The sequence below is a fragment of the Enhydra lutris genome, unplaced genomic scaffold (genome assembly GCF_002288905.1).
Source record: "Enhydra lutris kenyoni isolate GAN:26980312 unplaced genomic scaffold, ASM228890v2 scaffoldscaffold94, whole genome shotgun sequence".
In the NCBI taxonomy this organism is placed as follows: Eukaryota; Metazoa; Chordata; class Mammalia; order Carnivora; family Mustelidae; genus Enhydra; species Enhydra lutris.
This window is the reverse complement of record NW_019154178.1, coordinates 1,206,829-1,220,911: the sequence shown is the minus strand read 5'-3', so window position 1 is coordinate 1,220,911 and position 14,083 is coordinate 1,206,829. Positions and strand designations below refer to the sequence as shown.

At 64.6% G+C, this 14,083-nt stretch overlaps 1 protein-coding gene across 1 annotated transcript; it reads right to left on the bottom strand.

Annotated features, from left to right (window-relative positions):
- Positions 1-394: 394 nt before the first annotated feature.
- LOC111139033 (ephrin A3) lies at positions 395-9,137 on the bottom strand. The gene is made up of 5 exons (XM_022491128.1): positions 9,010-9,137; positions 2,843-3,156; positions 1,909-1,974; positions 1,651-1,728; positions 395-1,420 (listed from the first exon to the last, which is right to left on the bottom strand). The coding sequence occupies exons 1-5, from the start codon at positions 9,135-9,137 to the stop codon at positions 1,290-1,292; spliced, it is 717 nt and encodes a 238-aa protein (XP_022346836.1). The 3' UTR covers positions 395-1,289.
- Positions 9,138-14,083: the final 4,946 nt, after the last annotated feature.

Genomic DNA, 14,083 nt, shown 5'->3' with positions numbered 1-14,083 from the left:
ACCCCGATCAAGACCCTGAGTGCAGAGTGGAATGGGAAGCAAGAGAAAGCTGTCCTGAGGTGAGCGCTCCTGCTAGTCCACACTTAGGGCGGCTCTGAGAGACATGGGGCCCAACTCTAGTTTCTGCGGAGAAATGCGGGCCTCTCAGAGGGTCAGTGATTTGCCCAAAGGCAGCCAGGCCGGGCTCCCAGCCCCAGGGGGCTCCCTCCACCCAGCGCTGCCTCCTAAAGGAGACTGGGCCACAGAAGAAGGTGCTCACTCCACCCTTTGGCCCCCGAGTCCGACTCCCCCATCCCCGCCCCTGTGACCTGGGGGTTTAACCAGAGTCCAGACGGGTGATGGTCCCTGAAATGACACACAGTTCGTTATTTTTATCTCCAGTTTATTTTTTTAGACTAAGAGCAGAGTATGAAAGTCACAGCCAAAGCACTTGAAAAAGGCCCGGAGGATGGGTAGGGCCACAGAGGGTGGGCAGGGCAAGGTCATGGGGTTTGGGTCCCGGCTCAGGGCTGGACAGGAGGGGGCGTTGTTGTCACACGGTCTCCAAAAGTGTCTGTGCGTTGCATAGGTCTTGTCTTCACAGAAGACACAAGAGGGGCCAGGGGGTCCCTCTGTGGGGGCCTAGCCTGGTGGGGAAGGGGTCTGAAGCTGGAAGGAGACGTCCAGGAAGGTCAGGGAGTTAAGGAGGGGGAGGGAGTCTGTCCGTCTGTACATTATATATAGAGATATAGCGTCTGTACATGCCTGCTGGAACCCCGGTGCCCACCCCGTGTCACCCTTGTCCACCGCCCGCCCCCCCAGGGGTGTCTACTTGTAAACTTGGATTCAATCCAAACCACAGTCCTGGGCGCGGGAGTGGGAGGAGGAGGACGTGCTTATTGCTGTAAACAGGGGAGCGGGGCAGTGGGCCACCCCCTCGCCCATCTAGTCCCCTCCCTGTGCTCCGCCCCTAGAAGAGAATGACGGGGGTGCCTCCCACGCTGGGGTCTGCTCTCTCTGGGGCAAATTTATCTCTGGTGGTGACAACAGGGGAGGGTACCAGGGGTCGGAGAAAGGTACCAGAGCCACAAGGCCACTCGGGACCCGTGGCTGTCCCTGCGTCTGGTCCACTACAGGGCCCTACGTTGGGAGAGAGGGGGCAAAGGGGCGGGCCCAGATGTGTGGCGCAGGCCGCACTGCCAGCCATCGGAGGAGGGGTCGAGGCCCCACAGCGAGGCATCCCTGGGAGAGGCCAAAGTCTCCCTGCCCTTCCCCAGCCCCGCGTGTCCCCGCCAAGGGAGGGAGCAGAGCTAGGAAGCCAAGAGCGTCATGAGGAAGAAGGCGATGCCCACCGCCAGGGGCAGGTGCTCCCGCTTGGGGCTGGTCCCGCTGATGCTCTTCTCCAGCTTGGGCACCTGCGGACTCTCTCCCTCAAAGTCTTCTGTGGGCAGACGGACAGAGAGCGCGGTGAGGGCCGGGCTGCGCGCGCGGGCGGGACACGCGGCGGCGGCGGCGGCGGCGGCGGAGCCGGGACGTGGCCACCCACGGGGCGGGACGGGGCGAGCGGGCGGGGCGAGCGGGCGGGCTGCGCCCCGGGAAGGCATGCGGGGCGAGCAGGCACGGGGGCTGCGGTCCCAGCAGCGGCCACCAGAGGGCGCTGCGCAGACTCACCCAGCACGTTGATCCTCACATGGGGGCCCATGGTGAACGGGGGGAGGGTGGGGGCCGGCTTCTGCCCGGAGTGCGGTGCTGCGGGGCGGGGTGCGGGTGGGAGAGAGGAGGGGAGCGTCAGGGCCAGGACCCCCCACCCCGCCGCTACAGCTGGGGAGCGAGTCCCCGCTCCGGGGGCCCCCCCGCCCCGCCCCCGGGAGCCCGGGGAGCCCCGAAGCGGGAGGCGAGGGCGCGCTGGCGGCCGGGGGCGGCACTCACTGGCGGCGCAGCAGACGAACACCTTCATCCTCAGGCACTTCCAGTGCGGGCCGTGCGCGGGCGTGGCTGCGGGCGAGACGGGGCCTCAGCTGCGTCCGCCGCGTCCCGCCCCTCCGCACCGCCCCCTGCCCGGCTCCCGGGCCCGCGGACGCGGGTCGCGTGGCTCCGCCGCCGGCCCGGGCAACCCCCGCAGTCCCAGCCCTCGAGAAGCCCCGACCCTGAGGTCTCAGTTCCGCGACGTCCCTCGGGGACGCGGTGACACCGCGACCCAAACCGGGCCGCCCCCAACCCTCCCCGCGTCTCAGACGCCTTAGGAGCCGCAGCCTGCAGCCCGCACGCCCCACGCGGCGTCCCGGGGAGTCTCGCGCCCCGCGACGCAGACCACGTGGCAGCCACATGGCCCGCCCCAGCCCCTGCGGACCCCATGCCCCGGCCAGACTCTGACTCTCGCCTTTAGGCCCACCCCACCGCCCTAATCCCGGGCCCTGCCGACCCCCCACCCCTGACCGGACTGACACTCGCCGTCAGGCCCACACCCCGACATAACTGGCCCCTGGGGACCTCATCCCAAAGCCCTCACGCACTTTTTCCCGCCCTGCCCAGCCCCCTGAGGCCCCCCCGGGGCCCCCCGGGCCCCCGAGCCCGCAGCCCCGGGGCCCCACCCCCTGGCCGTCTCCCAGCTACATTCCTTAGGCCCCTCCCCGGGACTCCACCCCTTGGTCGCCTCCCTGGTCCGCTCTCTAGGCTCCGCCCCTTGCCCCACCCCCTGGTCGTCTTCCAGGTCCGCTCTTTAGGCCCCGCCCTGGCCCCACCCCCGGCCCTCCCGGACACCCTTAGGCCCCGCCCCGGCCCCGCGGGGCCCCCCCGTCGCCCGCCCTCCGGCCCCGCCCCGGCCCTCCGGCCCCGCCCCGGCCCCGCCCCGGCCGTCACTCACAGATGTAGTAGTACTCCTGGCCGGCGTGGAACTCGTAGCCCAGCGAGAAGGCGCTGTAGCGCTGGAACTTCTCCGAGAACTTGATGGGGCTGTGCGGGGCGTGCGGGCGGTTGCACTCCCAGCGCTTGAAGCCTTGGCTGGCGTTGCAGGTGCGGTAGCCGGCGCGGCTCACCATGTACAGCACGTACTGCTCCGCCCCGCCCCCGGGGCCCGGGCCCGCCCCGGGGCCCACCCCCGAGCTGTTGTAGTGGGGGCAGTAAATATCCAGATAATCGTTCACGTTCACCTGCACCGTGTAGCCCTCTCGCCGCAGGCTGCGGGGGAGAGGAAGCGGGTCAGAGAGGAGAAACCCCACGCCAACCCCCGTCCCACGCCGCCGCTCGGCACAGCTTCCCTAGGGCCTTCGCAGCCTCCCGGCGTTTCTCCGGAGCCGCCTCTCTGCTCAGCGCCTGTCCCCGTCCTCGTTCCCAGGGCCCTAGCGCCACCAGGCCCACGCCAGCCGCCCACGCCCACGCCTCGTGCTGTCCTCCCGGCGGCCGCCAGAGGTCAGCAACGGCGCAGGGAAGCCCGGCCTGCCTCCAACGGCGAAGGGGGACGTGCGCTTTGGTTGCCACAGAAACGGCGCAGGCCCCAGCGACTCCCAGACCCCGGCCCAGATTTCCTCCGCCCATCCCCCACCATCCTCCACTGGCGGGGGGGGGGTGGTCGGGGACTGGAAGGGAAGGGGGGAGTGGGAGGGATCCCTTCCCAGAGATGCGCACCTCTCCCGCATGCTTCCCTGCCGTGGCCAGCGCACCCCCGAGGCCAGTCGGCCAGGACCTGACCTCACAGACGCAGGTGTGGACGCTTCGCGCATATACACGCGTAAGTGCCGTGGCGCGCACACAGACACGCGCACCGTCCGCGCGGGCGGCACACACCTGGGGGAGCCAGGCTGCCTGTGTGTTGGACTCGCACGCAGGACTGGTTGACCGCAGACATCTCAAGCTCTCTTACTGCGCCCACTCTCCCCACCCCTGCGTCCCCCCAAGACACACACACACACATACACACACACGCGCGTGCACGCGGGCACATGCCCTCTCTGCGCTAATTCTGGCAATCAAGGCCCCCAGTAACTGAGACAACAGAGCCTGGAGCCGGGGCTCAAGAGCAAGGCCCCACGTGGTAGCATGCCCACAGGCCCAAACTTCCATCTCTATCCACCGTCCGCCTCAACCACTGGCCCTGAGTGGTGCTCGTTAGAGAAGTGGGCAGAGAGCCTGGGCAAGATGGCTGAGCCTCCTCCTTCCTTGATTCTTCTATGGGGACACAGAAGCAGATGCTGGGTCCCTCGTAATCCCCACCTGCCTTGCCAGCCATCATCAAAGTGTTGGTCTTAATGCCTGGATGGTGGTGCTGAGTGGTGGTGTGGGGATGGGAAAAACATTTGAATGGAGAAAGAAACTCAAGAAAAGTAGGGGGGAGTTTCCCCCAATTTCTTTAGGGTAGGAATCCACACATCCCGCCAGGGAGAGGAGAACATGGCGGACACAGAGGGCCTGGGCGCTTGGCGGCAATGTCATAGCACTGGGGTCTCTCAGCCCTGGGAACTCCCTGAAGGGAGGGACTGGCTCCTCATGTCACCAAGCACCTCCCAGTTCCACAAATAGTCATTAGATCCATTAGGGAAACAAGCTTGGAGGCCTCTGAATCGGGTGGAGCTTTGAGGGTCCCTCCCCACCCAACCAGACTTGCTTGGCCTGGCCTGTGCCACCCCCTCCCCAAGCGCTCCCTTCCAAGCCTGGCAGGGAGCAGAGAGGTGAGAGCTGGTGCCTGGGCACCTCAGTGGGAATGGGCACAGCCTTCTTGAGTCATCAGGAATGCCACCAGTCCCACTTGGTTCCCACGGGAGTGATGGGTCACTTAGGCCCCTCCCTGGCTCTGGCACTCAGGTGGGCAGGAGTCTCGGCCTGGGGCACTGGGAGCAGGAAAACGGGTTAGACCAGGCCTGGTTCCTGGCGCCACCTGGGTTTGCGTCTCTATCCCCAGCTTCCAAGTCTACTGTTCCTCCCCCATAGGCCTTGAGGAGGGGGCCACCAGTGATAGGGGGCTGGGCCCAAAGCCGCAGCCCAGCCACCCTGGGACCTCTGTCCTTGAGCCTCACCTAGGTTTCCAGCCCTGCTGTGAAAGGACCCTTCCCTGGGACACTGCCCAGCTCCCCCTACAACACAGCCAGGGTCACTGGGACAGGTGACCTCAGTTTCCTCGACAGGGCGGGGACTGGCCTTACAGAGAGGCCTGTGGGTGAGCACCAGTGAAGAGAAGCCATCTTCTACCTCTCCATGGGCTGGGTGGCAGGAGGAATCCCTGAAATGCCCCCCAAGCTGGGCATGTGGGAGGAAGTGCGGCTGGTGGCGTGGCTGTGGGCAGCTGGAGTCTGGCGGGCAGGGGGCTGGGTGTCCCCAGTCACAACTCCTGGGAGACCCCAGTGAGGTGTCTCCTAGGCTCAGGCACTGTCAGTGAATCTGTCATCCTCCCCGCCCCAGCAGTGCCACTAGGCCGCGCAATGGCCTGCAGCTCACTCCCCCTCTAGGGCTGCAGCTCCTCATCCGCGGGGGGTGTGGGAGGCACCTGGGGGCTGGGGTGTGCCTGCCCCTCGGAACGGTTCTCTATTCTTCCTCCCTTCATCCCCTCCTGGCCTCCAAGTCTCTCGCAGAAAGTCAAGTGTTGACACACCCCACCTGGAGGGGGTGCCCCCTCACCCCGTTATATCTCACTCCGGCTCTCACCGCCTCCGGGGCGCATTCCGACCCTTCTCCGTCACTCCTTCAATGCCCCGCCGGCTCGCGCCTGGGGGGGGGGGTTGGGTGGCGGGGGAGCAGGGAAGGAGCAAACCTCTCCCCACGGGGCAATTAGGGGCAGGTAAACAGGGAGCCTAACAAGACCAGGGAGTAGGGAAGGCATCCCGAGAGGCCCTGAACTTGCTTAATCCCTGCCCCCACCCCTGGAAGCCGGGATGCGGAGCTAAAGGCGAGGAGGAGCGATGGCAAGACACCGACCCGGGCTCCCTCCCCTCTAGCGCGCGGCCCCGAGGCGGCGCGCCGCTCGCTCCAGCAGGCGAGGCCGGACCACGTGCGCGCGGCGTGGGGCCCGCGCGCCCGGCTGGCGGTGGGTGGGTGGCGGGAACGTTCGCGGGGCGGCGCGTGCACGCTGACACCCCCGCACCTCTCGGGGCGCTCCCGGCGCCCCGCCCCGCTGGGTCTCGCCAGCCGCGGCCCGGGCTTCTCCCGCCGGCGTCGCGTGGGGGAGAGGCAGCGCGCCCCACGTCCCCGCCCCCTCCCTGCGACAGCGGCGGGCGGCGGCGGCGGTTTATTGATCTGCAGCGGCGGCGAGGAGCGAGAGACCCGCCGAAAGCGAGACACAAGCGGAGTGAGAGCAGACGCGCGCGGCCAGAGGGGTCCCCGAGAGGGGACAGGGCGAGACAGCGAAAGAGGGGGGCCCAGAATCGTTGAGAAAGAGGACCGGAATGGGAACGGAGGGAGGCGGGGAGAAAGGGAGAGAGGAGGGGCCGATCGCGGAGGCCCCCAGACAGCGGAGCCGGAGACGGCTGTCAGGGGCGGGCAAGGGGGTGCGGGCAGAGGCTCGGCGGCTGGGAGAACGCGCGCAGGGAGAAAGACCAGCGGGACCTAGTACAGCCTCAATAAACCTTTGCTGAATGAACGCGTGAATGAGAGTGAGACCAGCCGCAGAAACATTTCCGAGAGAAAGAGGTAGGGCGCCGGCTGGAGAAGAAGCTGCCGACGCTTCCTGAGTTAGGGGTGAATAACAGCGCCTTGCGCCCTTCTGCAAAGCAAGGAAGCACAGGGCCGGGGTCATGCGTGTGGCCATCAGCCGGTCCTCCCATCCCCACCCCAAATTCAATTCCGGGCTCAGGGGACCCCTCCATCTACCTAATATTTTCCTCCTTTCCTCCAGGATAGTACCCCCCCATCCCTCGTCCTGGCCAGGTTGGGAACTGGTCTTCAATTACAGCGGATCAGACGGAGGGCCCGAGTGTGGGGGGGGGGACGAGGGGCGAGATCACGACCGCTGTGCGGGGCACTGCCCCCAGGTCTGTCAAAGGAGGCCTCTGCACGTGTCCCACCAGCACCCTCCCACGTGACTCCAGGAGGCGGGGTCGCAAGACCCTCTCCACGTGACCCCAAGGGGCAGAGACCCTCTCCACGTGACATGGGGTGGGAGCCCGGCGCCCAGCTCACGTGACGGGGGAGGGGGCGCGGGAGCCTGTGGCTCGGCCCGGCCCCGCCCCCAGCTCCCTGGCCCTCTCCACTCCCGGCTCCGGAGCACGTCGCTCTCACGATTTATGGGGCCGCGGCTGCCGCAGTGAGGGAGCCGGGGAGCCCGGGCGCAGCGGCAACAAAGGCCGAGGAAGCGAGGCGGGGGCGGCGGCGTCCTCGCAGCCGGGTGCGCGCCCCCTCCCACCTCTGCCGGTCCAGACCTGCGGGGGAGCGGGGAAGACAGAAAGGAGGCTCCTGGAACCGGGCCCCGCCACCCCCTCCCAGGGCTTTCACCTGAGCCCAGGTGTATGCGGGGGAGGGGAACCTGATCAACAACATCCCCCTCCCACCCCCAGGCTGTTCCCGCATACCCCTGGCTCCCGCGTCCCTTAAGAACGCGGGGTTGCCCAGAGGGCGGTGGGAACCTGGGACCCCTCACCTGCGTACTCTCCACTCCCCGCCAGACTCTAGCGGGGCGGGGGGAGGCGGACGTGTGAGTCTGGGGGAGAGGGACGAGCTAGATAGAACGGGGAGTCAGCCCCCAGCACCCCCCGGAGTTCTTCGAGTTCCGCTCCCAGGGTGGGGGGAGGGGCCTCATCCCCACCCCCGAGGTTTCCATGGGAAGCGAGAGGGGGGCGTCGTTGGCTCATCCCCACCCCCAGTCTGACACTCGGGCGCGAGCAGGGAGAGAGGGGGAGGCGCGGAGCCCCAAACAACAAAGAGCGGAGCGGCGAGCGGCAGCCCCTCCCCCGGGAGGTTGGGGGTCGCGGCCGCCCGGCCCTCCCGGCCCCCTCCCCTGGTCCCTCTCCAGTTGCTCCCGAGTCGCCCCCCAGGGTGGGGAGCCAGAGGCAGTGCCACCGCCGCCGCCTGGGCAGGTGTGACAGTGACCCCCGCATCCCTAGGGATGCCCCCAGCACACAGACACACACGGAGGCACGGCAGGGAGGAGAAGACAAGGGCAGCGAGGACTGAGCAGATTGAGGACCCGGCCCCGCAGCCGGCACCCAGCCGCCGCGCCACACACCCCGGGAAACCACACGGCCGCCCTGACACCCGCCCAGACCGCGGCGGCGCCGGCAGCCACCCCAGCCCAGACGCGGCCGGCCACGCGGACAGCGACCGCAGCCCCCTCCCCGCCCCGCCGCCCGCTCCCACCCCCAGACGATCGCCGACGCAGACACACAAATCACACACTCAGACACACACGCACACTGACAGCCGCGCACGCCCGCTCACACTTGGAGCCACACGCCGTCCCCAGGCCGGGCGTGTGTGTGCGTGTGTGACACGCCGACATCTGCCTGCCTCTCTCCGGTTCGCCGGTGGCCCACGTTCCCATCCCCACATAGCAGCACCTCCAGGACCCCAGCCGCGGCGACCCAGCCCCGGCTCACCCCCGCCTGGCGTTTCCCCACAACCAGGACAGGCCATTCGGCTACGTTCTGAGGAGGCCCCGGGCCGGACTCCCTGCCCTGCCCCGGACCCCACTTTTAAAAGCGGGAGTCCTAGACAGAACCCCTCGAAAGCCTCAGCGCTGAAAACAGGTCATCCCTGGCCGCCCCCCCCCCCGCCCCGTGCGATGGCCCAGCACCGCTGAAGGGGGCGAAGATGGGGGACTGTGCGAGGGGCGCTCTTCCAGCGGCGGGCGCGGAGAGAGGGCAAGGCGGGGTGCGGTGTCCCCGTCCAGCCTCCTCCGCACGGCCCAAGTCCTCCTTCCAAGACCTTAACAGCCCCTTTCAGAGCACCCCCCCCGCGAGTTTCACAGCCGCCCACAGAGTGTGCCCCTCTCCCTCGTTCCCAGCCCCCAGCCGTGCCTCCCAGGACCCCCACCCCCGGTGCCCTCAGGGCCCACCGGCTCCCCCCCTCGCAGACTCGGGACGCCCTGGGCTCCCCGGGCCCCCGACTCACTGCTGGTTGGAGCTGTTCCAGTATACCGCATGCCGGTTTCCCAGCGCCCCCCCGGGCCCCTGGGCCAGCAGCGGCAGCAGCGGCACGGGCACGAGCAGCAGCAGCAGCAGCAGCGGAGCCGCCGCCATCCCCGGAGCCGCCGCCGCCGCCGCCCCCCCGACTGAGCCCCGCGCTCCCGGCTTCTCGCCTCCCAGCTCCCTGCCGCCGCCGCCGCCGCCGCCGCCGCCGCCGCCGCCGCCGCCGCCGCCGCCGCCGCCCCCAAGCCTTAGGCCACGCCCCCAGCCCTTCCCTCCGCCCTCCGGGCGCGCCCCCGAAGCCCCGCCCCCAGGCGCGCTCCCGCCTGGCCGGGCCCCGCCCCGCTCGGGCCCGGAGCGCGCGGCGCTGGGGAGATGTGGACCGTGCTGCCCCGTCGGAAACGACCGGCGCGCGCCTCCTCTCTCCCTCTTAGGTTTAATTTTTGCGCGGGTCCCCGGCCTTCTGCTGCCCAGTCTCGAGCTCCCTGGAGAAGGACTAGGGGGGCCCAGACCGGGGTCTCCATCTTCTGGGAGCACATCCATCCTGGGGATGGGGTGAGGGAGATTCGAAAAGGAACTGGGGATCCAGGACGGCTTCATAAGTAGAACTAGGCCCCTTCCCACCCTTCCTTCTGAGCAGTCCGCCCTCCGCTGGGTCCATGGCCTTCTTCCCGAGTGAACGAGGAGGCCGCTGGGCTGCAGGGCGGAGAAGCCGCAGTGGGCACCAAGGGCGTGACAGCCACGACCCGAAGCCCCCAGTGCCACACGAAGCTTGTTTTTCTTGGAGGAGGGAGAGGGGCTTGGGCCTGAGAATGTCCCTAGTGCGTTCTGGAAGGGCCCACAGTGGCGTCCCTCAGCTTGCTCACTGCTGGACGCTCTCTCTGACATTGTCCCCACAGTGACGCCCAAGCACAGACGTCACACACACACATTCGCCAGAACAGAGGCAGGGAACAGAGAGATACAGCCCTGGACACTGACGTTTACACACACACATGCCCTGGCGGGCACTCACACCACCAGAGATCCTCAGACACACAGACACGTGGGAGCACAGCCCAGACCGTGCCCACGCAGGGATGCGCGCACAGGCCCACGGGCACCCAGAAAACCACAGTTCCTTGCTCTCCTCAGGTCCCTTCTTTGCCCAGGAAGTAAACGTTGAGGGAAAGGGTCTGGGATCCAGACATATGGGGTGCCCAGTTGTCATCTCTTCTCTCTTGGAGAGGCTCAGACAGAGAGTGACCGGGTCTCAGACCAGGTTCCCACAGTCCGCAACCCAGCGACCTGCGCCTGGGGAGACTGTTGTGATGCTCTTTTCTCCTTTACTTCAGGAGGGAAGACAGGCCGATCCCCTTCATCTGCTGGTTCTTGGCGGGGCAGGGGTCCCCACACAAGTCAGCCTCAGGGGCTGCAGTGGGGGTAGGGGGATAGTGCCATCCGGCATGGGCCTCATGCTTAGCTTCTGCCAGGCAAAAGCAGTCTCCATCCTCCCTCAGCTCCCCTCCACCCCAGGAGATCTCCTCTCCCTTCTTGGGAGCCAGAAAATAAATTAGGCCCCTTGGGGTGGGAATGGGGGACTTTGCAAACAGCTCTCTCTTTCCCCAGACTCCGCACCCCCAGGGAGATTTGTTTCTCCTGAATGATGCTAACATGCCTACTTCAGGTACCCCAGGTCCCAGCATCCCCCTCCGCCCCCCATGCTCCCTGTGGGGCCAAGGGAGGCTTCTCTTTGTAGGGCCTGCAGTGGGCAGAGGGGCTGCCCATTTATGTATGGATGGAAGCTTGTTGGTTTGGTCTAGGAGTTCAGATTTCATTTTATTTATTTTTTTAAGATTTTATTTATTTATTTGACAGAGCTCACAAGTAGGCAGAGAGGCAGGCAGAGAGAGAGGGGGAAGCAGGCTTCCCGCCAAGCAGAGAGCCCGACGTGGGGCTCGATCCCAGGACCCTGAGATCATGACCTGAGCTAAAGGCAAAGGCTCAACCCACTGAGCCACCCAGGCGCCCGCAGATTTCATTTTAGAAGCCTTAAATCCCTCTTTGTAGAATCTGGGTCCCACTTATGGATGTGAGTCTTTTTCTACAGGACTTAGATACTCCTGTCTAGAAACAAGAATCCCCATACCCACTCCCCATAACTGACCCCTTCTCCTTAGATTCTGGAGCCCTTTCCCTAGGATTTAAGCAGGTCTGTTGGGTTTTTAAGCTCTGAGACACTCTCTATAGAGCCCAAGGCCTGTCCATGGGATCCGGTGCTCTGTGCGGACCTCTGGCCAAATCAGTCTCTGACTGATGTGGGCTTTTGTGTGTTTTAGGATAAGTACCCTCTATGTGGACCCAGTCTTTAGGGTGCTTCTCTTTGTAAGTAGTGCTTCTGTGCTGTTTCCTTCAGCAGGAGGTGGCCCTGTGCGTCTCCCTACCTTGGTGAAGGAGTTCGAGGTGATGGCACCCTTTACCTGCTCCGCGGGTGACTTCTTTGTGCCACACACAAGCTGCTTGACTAGGTGGGGTGACATGGGGTATGGCCCTCCAGTACAGCTGTGGTGTGCAGGCCTGTCTGGAGGCCTCCAGTCATGGGCTCTTGGCCTCTCTGGGGACTGGGTCTCTGGGTGTATGATCACGGCCACTGTCTACACACTTGGGATCTGATCTGAAGCCTAGGCCTCTTTTTGTGGCATCTGGGTCCTCAGTGGGTTCTAGGCCTCTGTGTAGAACTGTCACTCAAATTTTTCTCAACCGTGACCCACAGTTAGATGTTTGTTTATTTGTTCATATGTATTTATTTATTTAAAAGATTGTATTTGTTTATTTAACAGGCAGAGGTCACAAGTAGGCAGAGAGGCAGGCAGAGAGAGAGGGGGAAGCAGGCTCCCTTCTGAGCAGAGAGCCCGATGCGGGGCTCGATCCCAGGACCCTGAGACCATGACCTGAGCCGAAGGCAGACACTTAAAGACTCAGCCATCCAGGTGCCCCAAGATGTATATATTTTTAAAAAAGGTTTATTTATTCATTTTATGAGAGAGTGAGAACAAGCACGAGCGGGGGAGGTGAAAGGGAGAGGGAGAGAGAGTCTCCAGCAAACCCCCACTGAGCAGAGACCCCAATTTGGAGATTGATCCCACAACCCTGAGGTCATGACCTGAGCTGAAAGCAAGAGTCAGACCCTGGGGGGCTCCATGGGTTGGGCATCAGCCTTCGGCTCAGGTCATGATCTCAGGGTCCGGGGATTGAGCCCCACATCGGGCTCCCTGCTCGGTGGGGAACTGCTTCTCCCTCTCCCTCTGCCTGCCGCTCCCCCTTTGTGTGCCTCTCTCTGTGTGAAATAAATAAATAAATAAATAAATAAATAAATAAATAAAGAGTCGGACACTTAACCGGAGCCACCCAGGCGCTCCAAGATGTGTGTTTCCCCAGAGAACACACACGTGTGCGCACAGACACGCTCACATGTACCCAGAACAGTAATGGTCATGAAGCCGTACCCTTACTACAGAGGACGCGCTCTGAGATTTTTCTTCTCTTCTAGTCTTAACATTTCTTTAAAGTAAGAAGGCGGCTGAGACCCATAAAATGTATTCTTGATCTCACCACCCCGGAGGCTCACAAGTCGTGGTTTGACGGTGGCGTCTAAGGCCTGGGCCTGGATGGACACCTGTCTGTAGATCGAGGGCCTCTGGTGGCGGGGGGGGGGGGGGGGTCCTCTCCATGGGGCCGGCCCTCCCTCTAGGGCCTCAGGCCTCTTCTCTCTTACCTGCGGGTTCTGCCTGCCTCTCCCTCTGGCCCTCAGTCTCGCCAGTGCTCCTCTGGTTGCCATGCTTTCTCCAGGGACACAGAATTCAGACCCTTGGGAGCCCTGTCACATGGTGCCACAGGCCCACCCGTCTCGGGGCCACGGAAGCAGGGAGCGGACCAGGTAGGGGACAGAGGGAGTACTCAGGCCCTGTGGCCCAAGGCAGCTCCCAGGACATCGGGTGGCAAGCACAGAGCTGAGATGTATTCAATAAATCATGGAGGCTGGGGCCTGGGGGAGGGGAGCCCAGCAGTGAAGGGGGGCCGCAGATAAACAATTCATTGAACAAACAAACAAGGGGCCTTCGAGAGGGAGGCCTGGGCACACGTGTGCATGGGGGAGGCAGCCACCTGCTCCACACGGGAACTGTTCCCAGGCTCTGCACCTTGCCCTGGGGCCCAGGCGAGTGGCCCACAGCGGGCTGGTGGTCGGGAGGGTCCTGGTGTGGAGACCCGAGTGCCGAGGACCAGGGTGATGCGTGTGTCTGCCGACTCTCCTGAGGGTGTTGTCCACAGGGCTGTGCGATGCGCAGTGTCCTGAGTTGTCGTGGAGACACACACACACACACACACACACACACACACACACACGCCTGCCCTGGGACACACGCACCACTGTGTGTCCAGGACGCAGAAAACCAGGATGCTAGGCTCAGTGGGCTGGTTGGGGGCAGGGGGGCAGGGAGAGCCTCCAACCCTTGTCACCGTCCTCGTCATGCCCTGCTTCCTCTAATGAACCCCGCAAGCTGCCCGGCCTGAAGTGTGGGGGCATCTCCAGGCTGCTGTGAGAGGTGCGTGTGGGTCCTCTGAACGTGCTTCCAGAAAAGCCGAGAGGGAGGTCATGTGGCTTAGTGGGGACAGGAGGGGCTGGGGGTTGAATTCTAGTTCTACCACTCATTGGCTCTTCGGGTCACCGCACCTGTGACTGCTTCCTCATCTGTAAAGCAGGGAGAACAGCACCTTCTCCAGGAGCTGCCTGTGGTAAGATTAGGACCCGTGTCCCGGAGGCACTTGGCACAGTGCTTGGGACCCATGATTTCATGCGGGCCTCACCATTACTTTTAGCTATTTATTTATTTATTCATTTATTCGACAGACAGAGATCACAAGCAGGCAGAGAGGCAGGCAGAGAGAGAGAGAGGAGGAAGCAGGCTCCCCGCTGAGCAGAGAGCCCAATGCAGGGCTCGATCCCAGGACCCTGAGACCATGACCTGAGCTGAAGGCAGAGGCTTAACCCACTGAGCCACAAGGCGCCCTTATTTATTTAA